The sequence below is a fragment of the Rana temporaria genome, chromosome 3 (assembly GCF_905171775.1).
Source record: "Rana temporaria chromosome 3, aRanTem1.1, whole genome shotgun sequence".
NCBI classification, from domain to species: domain Eukaryota; kingdom Metazoa; phylum Chordata; class Amphibia; order Anura; family Ranidae; genus Rana; species Rana temporaria.
Window position 1 is genome coordinate 176,456,223 of NC_053491.1, and position 15,782 is coordinate 176,472,004.

The 15,782-nt window shown below is 43.6% G+C and overlaps 2 protein-coding genes across 5 annotated transcripts in view; one reads left to right on the forward strand and one right to left on the reverse strand.

Moving 5' to 3' along the window:
• Window positions 1-2,805: 2,805 nt before the first annotated feature.
• ZCRB1 (zinc finger CCHC-type and RNA binding motif containing 1) lies at window positions 2,806-10,887 on the reverse strand. The gene is made up of 8 exons (XM_040343874.1): window positions 10,755-10,887; window positions 8,845-8,933; window positions 8,732-8,760; window positions 6,547-6,658; window positions 6,356-6,463; window positions 6,130-6,242; window positions 5,966-6,041; window positions 2,806-3,289 (listed from the first exon to the last, which is right to left on the reverse strand). The coding sequence occupies exons 2-8, from the start codon at window positions 8,926-8,928 to the stop codon at window positions 3,158-3,160; spliced, it is 654 nt and encodes a 217-aa protein (XP_040199808.1). The 5' UTR covers window positions 8,929-8,933; window positions 10,755-10,887; the 3' UTR covers window positions 2,806-3,157.
• A 3,889-nt stretch (window positions 10,888-14,776) lies between these two features.
• The window catches only part of PPHLN1 (periphilin 1), a 119,866-nt gene continuing 118,860 nt past the window's right edge, over window positions 14,777-15,782 (forward strand). For 2 of the 4 annotated variants that reach the window (XM_040343876.1, XM_040343878.1), the window contains exon 1: window positions 14,779-14,901. The gene's annotated coding sequence lies outside the window, so the exon portion shown is untranslated. Of the gene's footprint in view, window positions 14,902-15,782 lie in introns of all 4 variants that reach the window. The other 2 variants (XM_040343877.1, XM_040343875.1) reach the window with 2 other exon arrangements.

Here is a 15,782-nt window from a genome sequence, read left to right on the forward strand (position 1 = left end):
CCGGTAGAAGGGACCCCTGCTGTTAGGAGGTCCGAAGCGGTGACCCGTTCCATGTTCATGGACCTCAATGCCTTTGTGAGGGTGCAAAATTGAAATCAATTCGTTCAGTGGTTGCTGTGCTTCATCCGGGGGACTTTCTGGCATCCCTGGACATCAAGGATGCATACTTGCATGTCCCCATCTGCGTCAGGCATCAGAGCTTTCTGCGCTTTGAGATCGGCAAAGACCACTATCAGTTTGTGGCTCTTCCCTTTGGCCTAGCGTCAGCACCAAGAGTTTTCACCAAGGTGCTCGCCCTGATTCTGGCTTTGCTGAGACAGCGAGGCATTGCTGTCATGGGCTACCTAGACGATCTCCTTCTGAGAGCTGCTTTCTGGTTCAGAATTAGAGGTGGACCTGTCTATAGCCAGTCAGATCCTCTGGAAATTTGGTTGGGTGCTGAACATGCAGAAGTCGGTCTTAGTACTGACTCAACGTCTGGAGTACCTAGGATTGATTCTGGACTCCTCGAAGGTCTTCCTTCCTTTGGAAAAGTTGCAGACATTTCAGTCGGCAGTGAAATTGTTAGCATCCCGCAAATGGTCGTCTCTCCGTTTTTGCATGCAAGTTCTGGGCCTCATGGTAGCCTCCTTCGAGGCAGTACCGTATGCCCAATGTTCTTGCAAGAGCTTGATGAATGTTCTCTTGATTTTCAGGTGTCATTTTCTCTATAGATGAAGGGATGGTGTATTTTTGGTAGGCCATGGTTGGTTACACTTCCTTACTTGAAGATGCTGCCGGTGAAGAAACACTTTGTGATGATCCAGAAGCAGCAGAAAGTGTGGTTCTGGAATGAAAACGCTGAAGGGAAAAGCTACTCGCACTTTCATTCTGGTCCTCAGCATTTCATTTCATGAAAGGATTTTTAATGTCTTTAGGGCATGCATTTTCTCATCCTTGCAGCATTTGGAAAATAATATTTCTTCTCGCAATATTTGCAAATTGCCGCTTTGCACTATGGAAAGGTTTTCAAACTCTAGATGCTGGTCTCATCATTTTACGGAGAGTAAAGAAAAAAAAAAAAAATCTATTTTAGTGACCAGACTATAGAGAAACATTATGCTGCGATGGTGGAGAACATTATTAGGAATCAGTTAAAGGTTATAAAGATAAACTAATTTGTCAGACATAGTTACCCTCTTATCTGTCAATTAAGGTCTGAGAGGACAAAAATGTACCATACCCCAACAATTACCCAACTGTATGGAGGTACAAGATTGAGCACACAAGCAAACTAAACTGGAGCTTTTCCCCTGCAGTGCCCCCTAGTGTCAGTAATGCATATTTCTTTTGTTTGAGAACTGTACCGGTATTAAGAAGTAAAAGTGTTAATTGAACTGTATGCTAGGATTTGCTTGTCTTCAGCTGAGTAAACTTGCAATAGTTTCAGACTTTACATACATTTTCAGAAATCTTTCATTAAGCTCTTCATGTTATAGAATTCGAATACCATGTCATAGATATGTTTTTTTTACAATGATAAATATTGTTTTTTTCAAATTTTTCTGAAAAAAAAAAAACAAATAAATAAATAATAACTGTTTCCCCCCCCCCAATTTTTTAGTTTTCTTTCCAGGCCTTCCCATCTCTACATGAAAAGAAAAGGGCGCACCAGCCTAGTGTGTTACCGTTATAACACATTTAATATAATAAAGTGTATAAAAAAAAATCACAGTATAGGCTAAATCGACATAGGCTGTAGTAGATTGCCCTCAAACCACACTCCAACAGGTCATGGAGGAAGTGAAAAAGGGTCACTGCCAGCTGACACATTTCGAAGCCCAAAGCCTCTTCATCAGAGCCCAGCAGCCTGCCGATTCTTTCTACTACCATTGCGAGTAGGTTTTTTTATACACTTATTATATTAAATTTGTTATAACGGTAACACACTAGGCTGGTGCGCCCTTTTCTTGTTTGCTACTAGGAAATCCCCATCCATGAAGGGCAGCAAGGCCGATGGCATCGTTGTGTGTATTTTTTATGGATTATTGATTGCTTGACAATCCACTCGTGCGAAGGAGAGTTTGTTTTCTGTGTTGCAAAGTACTTCCCATCTCTATCACTGACACTAAAAATAATTTTAATATACTCCTGGACGGTAAGAAATGCACACTAAACTGAGGGATGAGAGGGGCTTTTTAATCCATTGGCTTGAGAGAAGAACCAATAATCTCATGTGGCAGTCCTGGAAGATAATTGGGAGAAATTATGCAATTACTCCAGAATGCAGACTTTGGGGTGCTTTTTCCATAGGGTGCAGTGATGGGTGTTCTCCTAGGAAATTTCATCATCTGGAGTGATGATGATGATGACATTTCCTAGGAGAAAACCGCACCCTATGGAAAAAGCACCCCAAAGTCTGCATTCTGGAGTAATTACATACATAGTAATTTCAAGTATGTCAGCATATCAATTTTTAGTCATGGCTGTTCTTTTTCCTTTCTTTTTATGCTGATCATCCTGCCAGTAACACACTTTGTGAATATGGGGGGGAGGGGGGGGGCATCAGTTTTCTTTAGGACCAAGTGTATTGAGACTATAGAATGCATCCATATCTCAAAAACATATGTGGGGTATCCTATAGTACTCAGTGGACACCTCTGTGGGGGTTACCTGGGATAAGACTGAGAAGCAGAGGTGACAGACAGCACTGAATTTCAGGATCAACAGTTTTTTTTGGAACTTCCTGAATAGATATAACAAAATGCTAACAATATTATATGTATTTATCAGAACAAAAAAAAAAAAAAAAAAAAGGAGCAAAAGTTCTTTGTTGGGATATACTGTACAGACACTTTAATATAATCCATATTACTGTTTCTAAATTTGGATTATACAATACTGGGTAAAAAAAAAAAAAAGTAAAAAACGGACCAAGGTGTGATGTTGCACCCAAGAGCCAGATATTGGTTTTAGTTTTAAAGATGACAATGGAAATGTCCAATATCATCCAAAAAAATAAAAAGCAGACAGCAGTGTCATCCGTTAATAAATAACAAAACAGGTAAAATGTAGACAAATCTGCTTTTCTGTTAATAAAGTCATATTCCACAAGGCCTATTTAATGCCAATGGTAGCTTCATATATAAAACTATTTACACAATAAATGTACACCAATTCAGTCACTCAGTTCTTCCTCATCACTGAAGTATGCACTCTTTTTTATTCTTGGTTTTCTTGAATCTTCAGATGTAGTGGCATCCCCTTTGGTCTGTCTGTATTTCTTTGTTTCTTCTTCTATTTTTGCTTGCTAAAATGAAGAGGAAAAAAAAAAAAAAAGAACACACTTGTGTGTTGTGGAAATTGCATATAAGCAATGGCATGACATTACAGTATTAGAATGTGCAATATAGTCAAACATGGAATTGCCCATTTAAATAAACTGGGGATACAACATACCTGTACATATCCTGTAACTTTTATTCTAGCAATAACTATTGTCAGGAGTAGTCATTACTAATAACTGTGTTCTGGAATTGCAAGTTCCTGAAACTACAAATATACAGACCGCACGCGGTTGTTGTATTATTGGTGGCCCATACTTACTTACGTCCATTATATTTCCAACCAGGAGTAGCATATTTTTGCTTTGGGCTCCTATCCCCAGTTGTTCTCGTTCTACTCCCGTGTCTGCCCAGGGAGTATCATAATGCCGCACTGGTTGTTTTACACACACTCACGTACGTAGCCACATATGTACCTTCATAATCTGTTAGTAATACCATTATATTAATTTGTGTATTGTTGAATTTTGTCTAGCACAATAATGTTCCATCTTGAGGAAGCGTACTATCTGCGAAAAAACTCAATCTTATGGAAAGCTGTCCCATCATTTACTAATTCTCGAAGCAACATATGCTGGGCTGCCAATTACGTGGCTTTAAAACTGCAATGCATGTTTAATTTGAGAACGATACAAGCTCTCCATTTGGAATGGAACCAACTTAAATATATTCATAATATCTAATAACTTGTGATATTATAGGGCCATCCCTGGTCCAAAAGGTTTCCAAATGATATCAATAAAATATTTAAAAAAATTGTGGAACCAGTAAAGTTCACTCACTAAGTTTTTTTTTTGTCTTGTAAACAAAACAGTAAATGTAATACACGAGAGTAGCTCATTATCATTTTATTTCCATGGGATGCAGCATTGAAACGATACCTTTCTGAATATTTTAATCTATTCATAGAGCAAACTTGGATGACCAAGGGGATACAAAAAAAAAAAAAAAAAAAAAAAAAAAAAAGTCAAAATGTAAAAACTTTCTCATGCACATTTCATGCCACTGGCTTGGACAATTCTTCCCAAACTCTAAAGGCTTGTACACATGTGCCGAATACCAGCAGATATCGGGCGGTTTAACAGAAACCGTCCAACAATTAGCCAATGTGTACAGTAGCCCATCTAACGACTTTCTATTAAACAGGCATAGCGGAAAACCAGCCTCCAGTCAGTGCTGGAAGCCAGTGGCTGCGAGCGCTGAACATTATGTTCTGGTTGGGGGGTAGGTAAGAACACAACAGCACAGCGGGGGGGGTGGGAGATCGCTGCATCACTTAGTAGGGCAACCTCTCCGTTTTTTCTTTCAGCCGCTGAAAGAAAAAACCTAGCATTAAACCCAGGTCCAAATAATACTTAGGCTTTCATCAGACATACTGTATGCAGTTGTCACCCCTCTCCCCCATATATTCAGTTCACCTCCTCCCACCCTAACAGCTTTGCATAATCCGAAATGATGCTGACCAAAAGATTCTTGACACAGAGCACAGGCAAAGATGGCAGTGTACAATGTCACTCAAGGAACGTTGCAATGAATGATTACCACTATACCCACTTGCTGTAAAGCGTAGTAGTTTTATAGCAATATGGACTAAACGCTCCACCTAACAGTGGTGTAACTGGATGGGGATACCTGTCCTCTGCAGGAAAAGGGTCCCCCCCCCCCTTTTTGTTAAAAAAAAAAATATATATATATATATATATATATATATATATATATATATATATATATATATATATATATATATATATATGATAACCCTTTTATTTATCTGAACCGCCTCCCCATGCACATCATTCCCCTTGGGCGGATGACAGGCACGCTGCCCACTGTGCCTCCCGGGATATGCAAGTCGCATATCCCAAGGGGCATAGGCTTTCAATGAAGAAAGGCGTAGGAGGGGGCGGGCTCTGTCCACGCATCAGCGGGAAGCGTGGCGACTAAACCCGGAACAGCGGGAAGCCCAACGATGACATTACAGGGAAACATGGCACAGTGGGAAGTCTCTTAGCCGGACAGCGCTGGATGAGTGGGTATCAAAAGTTAGCAGAACTCACCACTAGGTAGGTAAAGCTTTAATATAAAAAAAAAAAAAATAAATAAAATAAGGGGTGGGGTGGTGGATTATAAAGTCCTGCTGCTTTAAGGGCAAACTTTTCTGGATGTCCAGAATCAGTGTGTTTATATTGACAATGCATTTTACCAGATATCCCCCCTTTTTATTTTCCCCAAAAGAAAAAACGCAAAGGGGGGATATCTGGTAAAATGCATTGTCAATATAAACACACAATGATTCTGGACATCCAGAATAGTTTCTATTAACCAGAAAAGTTTGCCCTTAAAGCAGCAGGACTTTATAATCCACCACCCCACCCCTTATTTTTTTCCCCTAAAAGAAAAAACGCAATCACATCATGTATTGCACCTTGAAATCCTAATCCTCAACCTGCACTTCTTTTGTTGCATTACTGGTACCTTATGCATCATATGATCCTCCATTGAGATTGTAAGCTCTAAATGAGCAGGGCCTTCAGATTCCTCCTGTACTGAATTGTATTGTAACTGTACTGTCTGCCCCCACATTGTAAAGCGCAGTGCAAACTGTTGGCACAATATAAATCCTGTATAATAACGACATGTACCTGGAAAGCTATTGCTTGACTAAGGCTGTCAAGAGCTGGATCTTCACCTTCTTCCTCACTCTGATCCTCTTCAGGTCTGAAATATAATGCGTTTTCTTAAGTAAAATGCATGCAATGCAATATTGATAGTACATTTAGTCAAATGACATGATGAGAATACATACAGTTCTTCCACTTCAACTTCTTTTTTCCGTTTCCCCTTTTTTTCTTTCTTCGGCGGAGGCTCACGATCACCTAGCATGTTTTTGGGACATGCATAGCTCAAGTGACCTGTATCCTTTAGCACAAATAAAAAAAGTCAGTGTATGAACATCATTACTGTAAGGATCATTAGAGCAGTGAATACATGTTTTTTAAGTTAAATCACTTTATGTTCAGGATTTTACTCACCCCACATTCATAACATCTGGACTTGTCAGTGTAATTTCGCCTCCGGATGAACTCTGTCGCTCTGCCATTGTCTACAGCAATGCTTGCCTTCAGTACTCTGCCAAACAGCTGCATGACAAGTACATATTTACAGTCTAGATCTCTGCAAGACAATTAGCACTTGTATGTGGCAATATTATCCAGAAATGTACCTGTTTATTGTTTAATGCCCTAGAACAGTTTTGTGCACCTTCCTTATCTAAAAATAAGACAAATGCAACTCCTTTACTTCTCCGGGTTTCTTTGTCTTTCACAATGGTGACTCTAATAGATGGAGAAAAACACAGAAATATTTGTGTTAGACATAGAGACAATGCACGGTTCAACTCCTGCGGACCCAATCTCTAAAACATGTCACTCTCCCTCAGTTTTTCTGGACCCTGTTTCAAGACCATGCATGCTTGGGTCACCCCAATACATCCAAGCAAGTGTGTTAACAGAAGATAAGAGGGTAAGCTGACAGTAGGGCACCAGCTTATCTTGAAAGGAGCAATGGTAATTAAATCTCCCCTGAGAATTGTTGGCCTGTGAACGTCTTCTGATGCTATAGGCATGGGGTTAAAGTAAAATGTTCTGCATTGAGGTTTAACCAGATCACACAAAATCCAATACAAGCAAAAAAAATTAAGAACCTCCTCACAAACCCACCCATTCCCCTTCAATATGCTGAGAATATTTTCAAACCTAAAAAAGGAGGCACCTCTGCACTGCGAACCAAGCGATTAAACACAGTCAAAGGCGCAGTTCTGACAGCTCCCTGAGCAGAGAGGTGTTGATGTCAGGTACAGCTCTCTGCTCTGCCACCTCCACGCTCACTGGAGTGCTGGGCTGAGAGGCGGGTGTTGATCCAGAGACCTGGGAAGATCCCAACTTCCATTGTCACGATGACGCAGGCCCTGGACCGACTTCTGTGACGTCAGCAGAAAGCGGACTTCAGCCTGCTCTCTGCTGAAAATGGGTCACAGGAGTGCACTCCTGTGAGCCATAGGAGGAGTACAGCTAAACAAGCTTTGGCTATACTTCTCTTTTTAGGCCCCTTTTACACCGACTCGCTTCTAAACTGCCAGTAAAACGCTTCGTACGCCTTCGGATAGTAGGTGTAATTTTCCGGCGGCCGCTGGGTGGAGTTTGCGTAGTTTTCCAGCGTCGGGTATGCAAATTAGCGGTTTACGGCGATCCACGAAGGTACGCGCGTTCGTCGCATTCTCTTACGTCGTCGCTAGTCGGTTTTTCCCATCGCAATCTTAAGCCTGCTATTTCATGGCTTATGTTAAAGTATGGTCATCGTTCCCGCGTTGAATTTCAATTTTTTCTTAGCGTAAGACGTCCGTGAATACGAAAGTACATTACGCACGTCGCCGTTCAAAAAACACGTCGGAGCGCCGTAATTTCGCGCAAATCACGGCGGGAAATTTCTTAACGGAGCATGCGCAGAACGTTCGGCGCGGGAACGCGCCTAATTTAAATGGTACACGCCCCATTTGAATTAGGCGGGCTTGCGCCGGACGGCTTTACGCTACGCCGCCGCAAGTTTACAGGCAAGTGCTTTGTGAATCAAGCACTTACGCCGAAAACTTGCGGCGGCGTAACGTAAAGGGGATACCTTACTCCGCCGTAATTATTCCTGAATCTGGCCCTGAGTGCTTTTGAAAAGCTTTCCATTCATTTCAATGGAGAGGGGCGTTCTTTCACCGCCCTGTCAGTGCACTGCCCCGGTGTGAAAGCATTCATTTATTTTATCGGAAATAGGTTTTCGTGAGCTTTTCAGGCACTTTTTTTAGCGTGAAAGCGCCTGAAAAGCACCTCAGTGTGAAAGGGACTTTAAAGAATACAAAAAAAAAAACTGATGATGTTGCATTTTGAAGCAGCAGCCCATTCTTCAGATTTAAGTTGACAAAATATATCAATTTCAGCCAAATTTCGAGCCATGTATGGGCAGGGAAATTGCACAGAAGTTCACCGATTGACTCCTGTACAAGTGCCCTGTTGGATTTTTCCCACTTGATCAGCGCAGCCAGCTATAGTCAGCAGCAATGATCAGTGTATTCTGATGGTGGGGGGAGTACAATAGCTCAGCAGGGAGGATCCTCCCATCCACATGGAGTGTTTGGATGGGGGAATCGGGTAATTTTTTCCATTCACCCCACTGGCTGAACGAGAAAAAAAAAAAGGGGGAGGACTTATCGATAGGCTGCCTTAGTCTCAAGAAGGAGATAAAGCTCCAAGACCTACAACCTTTAACCTCAAGTGGAGCTTCAACATCAATCTTAAAAGAAAAATAAATTGACACTGACAATTCCCTATTTACACAGTTTTAACAGTAAAAAAAATACTTACTTTACTACATTTCCATACTTAGAAAATATCTGAAAAAAATAAATGGAAAACTAGGTGATACATTTGCTTTTAAGCCTAGTGAGATACCAAACCAGCACAGGTTATAAACTTACCCTGTGTAGGTCATTGTTGGTGAGAGAGAATGGCAGATTAGATACATACACAGTACTCTTACTGGGAGCAAGACCACCACTCATTGTAACTACAAAAAGACAAAGAAATGCAGCTTAAGAAATTTTAGAATTGCTTTAGTATATAATAAAATAAAAAAAAGACACTGCATCTCAAAATACTTGAAGTCCTACTTCACAGGCATTTATCCTTTCAAATGCAAGTCAAATGAACATTATTAAGGTGGCTGTAAACCCTTCAAATGTACCCAGTGAAGTGACTGACCTCAGGGGATACACAGAGATGAACTGAAGCAACCGCCCCTGCTTAAGTTGCACCTGTTATATATATATATATATATACACACACACACACACACACACACACACACACACACACACACACACACACACACGCATACATACATACATAGAACCTTAGCCTTAAAGTGAAGTGCCACCCAAAAGTGGAAGCGTCGCTTATCTGCTTCCTCCCCCTCTCCGGTGGTACCTTTGGGGGGGGTGGATACCTGTCAAACACAAGCATTCGATCCCACTTCCATGTAAGGTCGCTGTGGTGCCCTAAGTTATTTATGGCCCCTCCTCCTTCCCTCCACTGCCTTCTGGGAGACAACCAAACACAGACCTCAGAAGACTGCAGGACAACTCGCGTATGCACAGTAGGAAACAGGCTGTGGAGCCGCAAGGCTTAATTTCCTGTTTCTCTTAGTAAGGATGCCTACGCTTGCACCCCGAAGCCGGTGGACAGCTTCAGACGCCAAGATCGCTGGGCTCCCTGGTAAGGATGAGCTCCGGCGTGTTACACGTGCAGAGCCCGCCAGGAAGTCGGCACCCGCGCTGCGCTAATCACAGCCAGGCAGACATTGTGCGATGCTCGGCTGCAAAGATCGGGAAATGTCTGCCTGGCTGTGATTAGCGCAGCGCGGTGCCAACTTCCTGGCGGGCTCGGCACGTGTTCTATGCGAACACACCGGAGCTCATCCTTACTCCCTGGATAGGGAAGTGTCCTTATATTAAAAGTCAGCAGCTATAGTATTTGTAGCTGCTGACTTTATTTTATTTTTTTTAATACAGACTGGAACTCCGCTTTAGCTTAAGTTCAGACTAGTGCGATCTCAGGCATTGCATGCGATTTGCACCCGCACTGTGCCAATCACATGTGATGTCTGAGCAATATGACTGAACTCGCATTGCAATTACACAGAAAAAGGTGCAGGGACTCTTGTGCCCCCCGCCCCCCCCCCCCCCCCCCGGAATGGTATCGAATGGGCGTTCTCAAAAATGCGATCTGATTCCTGTACGAATCCATAGTTTGCACTGCGATCTGTGAACCGTTCTGGGGGGGGGGGGGTGTCATGAACATTGTATTGACACTCGCAGCGGTTCGCAGAGGGCAGTGTGAACTGCTTGCAGGAGAGATGCAAGGCAGGAACCAGTGCGATTCCAAGCGTGAACCTGGGCTTAGGGTGTTAAATTAACCATGGTCTCATTTCCGGAACCATCGCTCCAGTGACTGCAGCAGAGGGAATCAGATCCCAATTCAGAATTGTAGTCCATGGGTCACATCTACCAGCCCCATAGGCAAAGGTGCGTACCGCCATACAGATCTGGGGCTGAGAAGTAAACAATACTGTAGCCTGTACACAGCGCAATAATGCAATCATTTTATAAATGCATGCAATTTCCTTTATTAATTGGGGGGGGGGGGGTATTACATGTGTGCAAAAGGTGAACTATAATGTCACTGTGACAAAACAGTGAACAATCAGGTAAACATCAATAGTAATTGCATGCTCTCTGCTTGTGATCACACATGGCAGACTAAACCAGTATGCAGCCAGAACATATTTCTATCCCTCCTCCCACTGATCCTCAAACCTGTGAGCACTTACCGGTGTTTCTTCCACAAGCCCTCCACCATGCAAGCCTCACTCCTGCACCATCATTATTTTACTCTTTTGCCTTCCTGCAACACACAGTCCAGTCCTCCAGCGAGCCGTGCTTCAAAGGGTTACACATAGCTTTGTTTTCCGTCTGCAGTACAGGAGCCATTTTCCTTTAGTTCCATATATGTAGACGGTCTCCAAGAAAATGGCTGACGTATTGATCGCATGGTCCACAAGGGGGTGCTTTGTGCATCTCTGGTTGGTCACTTCAGTGTCAGACAAGAACCTGGCTGAATGCAATGTGAGGGAAAGATGGAGGAGAGGTGTAATGAAGAACACTACAGTAATAACTGATTTAACCTGCCCTTCAGTGATTGTTACACAGCACAACAGTTTCAAACACATGATATTTGTTATCCTAGTTTTCTGAGAGGGCTTCTTCACACATACAGCAGGTGGGCAGTAAAACCAGGTGGTTGAGCTGTTTACTGCCCGCGGCCCACCGGAACACATAAAGCTGCTCAGCCCCATGCAGCTGCAAAACGTATATGACATGTTGTCACCTCATCCCTTTAAAACTGAACACATATTAATTACACATGTTCTGTGGCTGATTAAGGGGGTAATCAAACTCACTTGGTGCCTTATCTGCATTAAATTAGCCTAAAACCGCTTTCACACTGGGGAGGTTTGCAGGCGCTATTGCGCTAAAAATAGCGCCTGCAAACCGACCTGATACAGCGGCTGCTGTTTCTCCAGTGTGAAAGCCCGAGGGCTTTCACACTAGAGCGGTGCGCTAGCAGGATGTAAAAAAAAAAGTCCAGCTAGCTGCATGTTTGGAGCAGTGAAGGAGTGATTTGTATACCGCTCCTTCACTGCTCCCGCCCATTGAAATCAATGGGGCAGCGCGGCTATACCGATGGAGGCGCATTGCGGGCGGTATTAACCCTTTTCCGGCCGCTAACGGAGGTAAAACCGCACCGATATCGGCCGAATACCGCCACAAGTCTGACGGTAAAGCGGCTATAAAAAATAGCGGCGCTTTACTGCCACCGCACCTTCCGCCCTAGTGTGAAAGGGGCCTAAGAAATAAGGGTGAGGTTATGCGTAAGCTATGACTAAGCTCTAAGGTTTGGTGTGAAACGCGTCAGCTGGTACCCCATTTGCTGTGGCATGTATTTTGTGTTTTTTTTTGTTTTACAAATAAAATCGACACGTTTTGGAGTGCAGTCTCACCAGCGCCCATCAATGCAGCCTACCAGTGCTCATCAAAGCAGCCTCACCAGCACCCATCAATGCAGCCTCACCAGCGCCCATGGAATGCAGACTCACCAGGGCCAATCAAATGCAGCCTCACCAGCACCCATCAATGCAGCCTATCAGTGCCCATCAGTGCAGCCTACCAGTGCCCATCAATAAATGTTTGCTTGCTTCCATTCATTCAGGAGTCGGGACACAGACACAGTCCTCTGCCAAATGCAGCCTCACCAGCGCCCATCAATGAAGCCTACCAGTGCCCATCAATGCAGCCTACCAGTGCCCATCAATGAATGTTTGCTTGCTTCCATTCATTCGGGAGTCGGGACACAGAAACAGTCCTCGGCCACTGCTGGACCTCTGCCACTATGTGTAAATGGAGCTGCTGATGCTGAGACTTACAGTAGTTGCTTGCTGCAGAGAGAAGAGAGTAGGAACACTAGTGGCTGGGCGCCCTAGGCAGCAGGGTGCCCTAGGTGACTGCCTAGTTTGCCTAGCGGTAGCACCGACCCTCGCAGTACCACTGCTGAACACAACTAATACAGATAATGGGACCACCATGCAACCGTCCGGCAATCGTGTGCAATGCACGCGATTGCAGGGCAGTAGCGCATACCTCCCAACTGTCCTTGATTTCGGCTTATTTGTCCATCATTTTGATCTGATCTATATAAATGTATATAAAATGCACTATTTATCTTAAAAAAGGTATTTTCCAGTGCTAAATCTTTCATCCAATTACTAAATTGCTGTATTTATAAACTTCAAAAGCCAATATAAAGGAATAGTAGTGGCAAAAATAAAGCACTTGTGGGTTTAACTATTTTTTTTGTATAATTCTCTTTTAAGGGGGCGTGGCAGGGGGTGTGTCCTATGCCTACATACATTTGCTAATAGGTGTCCCTCGCTCCTATTTCAAAAAGTTAAGAGGTATGGTAGCGCTGCATTTAAAGGGTTAACCCAGGCAGTAACAACGCAATATATCACCTCCTCACTGTGTGTGGTACACCTCTGAAAAGCGAAGTGAGCGTCAGTCTCTGCTGCACGTATGAATGAGCCTTAAGGCTAGATTCACACTAATGCGATGCAAGAAATGCACCAGAATCACTGCGTTTCCCCGCACTGCACGTCCAGGCGATTTGCTGCGGGTGTCAATGTTATTTTAACGACACCCCGAAACAGATGGCAAAACGCAGTGCGATTGCCAGAATTACATCACATCGGTGTTCACATTGTTTGGGAGAAAAAGTAGGTCCGCAACCATTTTGGCGCGGCTGTGATGCAATTTGAGCCATACAAAATGTACGACTCAAATCGCACCGCGCAGACATTGCATGTGATGTGCACAGGAATGCGATTCCAGTGCGATTCACATGCAGTGTTTTTCCATGCACAAGCGTGAACCTATTCTAAAGCAGACCAGCGACCAGCTTCAAAAGGCGCAGTTTGCCGCGATTCTGTTGCCAAGTAACTTACATTCGCGGGCAGATTCCAAATCGCCAAGTTTGGAGCTGGGTACATACTATGAGAAGATCCGATCCGGTTTTCCTCAATGTTTTACAGCAAGTCGGAAACCGAGGAAGGAAATAGCGTACAAAGCTTCTCGCACAACAAAGGCTTTTCTTTTTTATTGTTTCTGATCATGCTCAGTCTTTCACGTCTGATTTTTTTCTCGTACAAAAACAGCACAGTGTGAAAGTAGCCTAAGTCAAAGCACTTCCCCCACAGTTAGAAAGCACACATAGGGAACACATTTACCCTTTGACTGTACCTGATGTTAACCCCTTCCCTGCCAGTGTCATTTATACAGTGACAGTGTATTTTTTTTCAATGATCACTGATCATTGTATTGGTGTCACTGGTCCCCAAAAAAGTGTCGCTTAGTGGCTGATTTGTCCACCGCAATGTCACAGTCCCACTAAAAATTGCTGCATTTACTAGTAAAAAATATAAAAAAAAATCATCCTTTACCTGCAGACATTCCTCTTTTCACTTCCTCATTGTTCGTTTTTGCTCAGAAGTTGCTCTATTTCTTCTCTGTTCTGTTCACTTCCTGCTTGTCTGATTGTTACTCACCACCGTGAAGGGAGGCTTTACTGCGGTGGTCAGTAACATGCTCGCCCCCTCCTGGGAACTACATCTGTGTGGCAGGATGCTCTCTACGTGTTAGAGACCTCAAGGAGGTGTGAATTACTGGGCGTGCCGCAATTCATACTGGGAAATGTAGTTCTTACATGAACGAACGCCGCAAACCAGGAAGTGAATGAGAGAACAGAAACTAGAACGCCGGAGGTGATATAGATGAAGGAATTTAATAGGTATTTACTTGTTTTTTAACAGAATTATTACACTATTCTGTCTGTCTACCTTGCAGACATTAATTTTAGGCAAAAAATCTTTTTCCTTTACAAAACCTTTTGTAGACGCTAAAACTTTTGCGCAACCCAATCAATATACGCTTATCAGGATTTATTTTACCTAAAATATGTAGCAGAATAAATATTGACATCAATTTTATTTGGTTACAGCGTTGCATGGCTCCGCAATTGTCAGTTAAAGTAACACAGCCACAAAATGGCCTGGGCATGAAGGGGGTAAAACTTGTCTATTGTGCAACAGAAGATTCTTCTTTGTTCCCCATTGCCATCCATCTGGCGTTATATCAGTACAATGAGAGAGCAGTAATGAGCTATGAATGAGGTTGTTATAGCAACCAGAGAGGTGATTCGAGCTTTGAGGAAGATTGTCCCGGCCGAGTTTCCGTAGAACTTCTTGACGTTTCCGTGTCACGTGACCGGCGTAAGGCAACACCGGAAGTTGTGTGCGATCCGGGGGAGACTGGGAAGAATTGAAAAGAGATAAGGAGGAGGAAGAAGAAGCCTCACCTGCTGCTGGGGTGAGTGGCCCATTGGGGAGTCCTGGCTCTGTTAGTGGGCACAGGGGTTCTAGGGAGGACGGGGGACCCCGGGGTTGTGGGAGCGGGGCCCTGAACTCTACTCTCAAGGCTTGCTCCGGGGCCACATGTTTTACACACCTTTATTCTGGTACCAGCAGCTCCTGTGTCCTACAGGGAGGGAAGGGGAGCCTGTCTGATTACATTCCACAAGTCTCATGCTGTGTCTTTTCTGCCTCTTCACTGCATGGAAGGCAAGAGACCTCTGATGTATGTCCTTACATAGCTTGCTGGTCTCTGGAGCAGGGCTTTAGTAATTGTTTACATCAGACATGAAATATAAACAAAGCCGATTCCTCTATAGTGCCTGCTGCCCTAGTCCTCAGCATCAATCACTTCTGACACGTTTTCCTGACACCAAGAGAAAAAATAAAGGTGATGGGAAGGATCCCCAGTACACAACCTGTGATTGACAGCCTCAGATCAGTTCCTGTGGGGAGGAGGGGGGGTGGGGTATTCCCTTCCCCCTTCCCCTCCAATCGGCTCTCCTGACCGAGTGTAACGTCAACTCTCCACCCCCCTGGTTTTTCTACACTCAGACAAGCTTTATACATTCTGTACTTTGAGCAAAGAGGAGAAGATTTTTTTCATCTCTGTTTATCACCAGTCACTTCACTGGGTACATGTAAGGGTTTACGGATATTTTGAAATGGTTCTAAAGGCTCATGTGTTTTTTTTTTTCCTTCATTTATTCTATGCATGGCACTAAATAACCTTTTCTGAGCAGAATCACCTCTCCCCTCATACTTACCTGCGGCCCCATTGTGATCAAGCAATGTGCTTTGGCAACCATTCCTTCTCATTGGCTGAGATGGCAGCAGGAG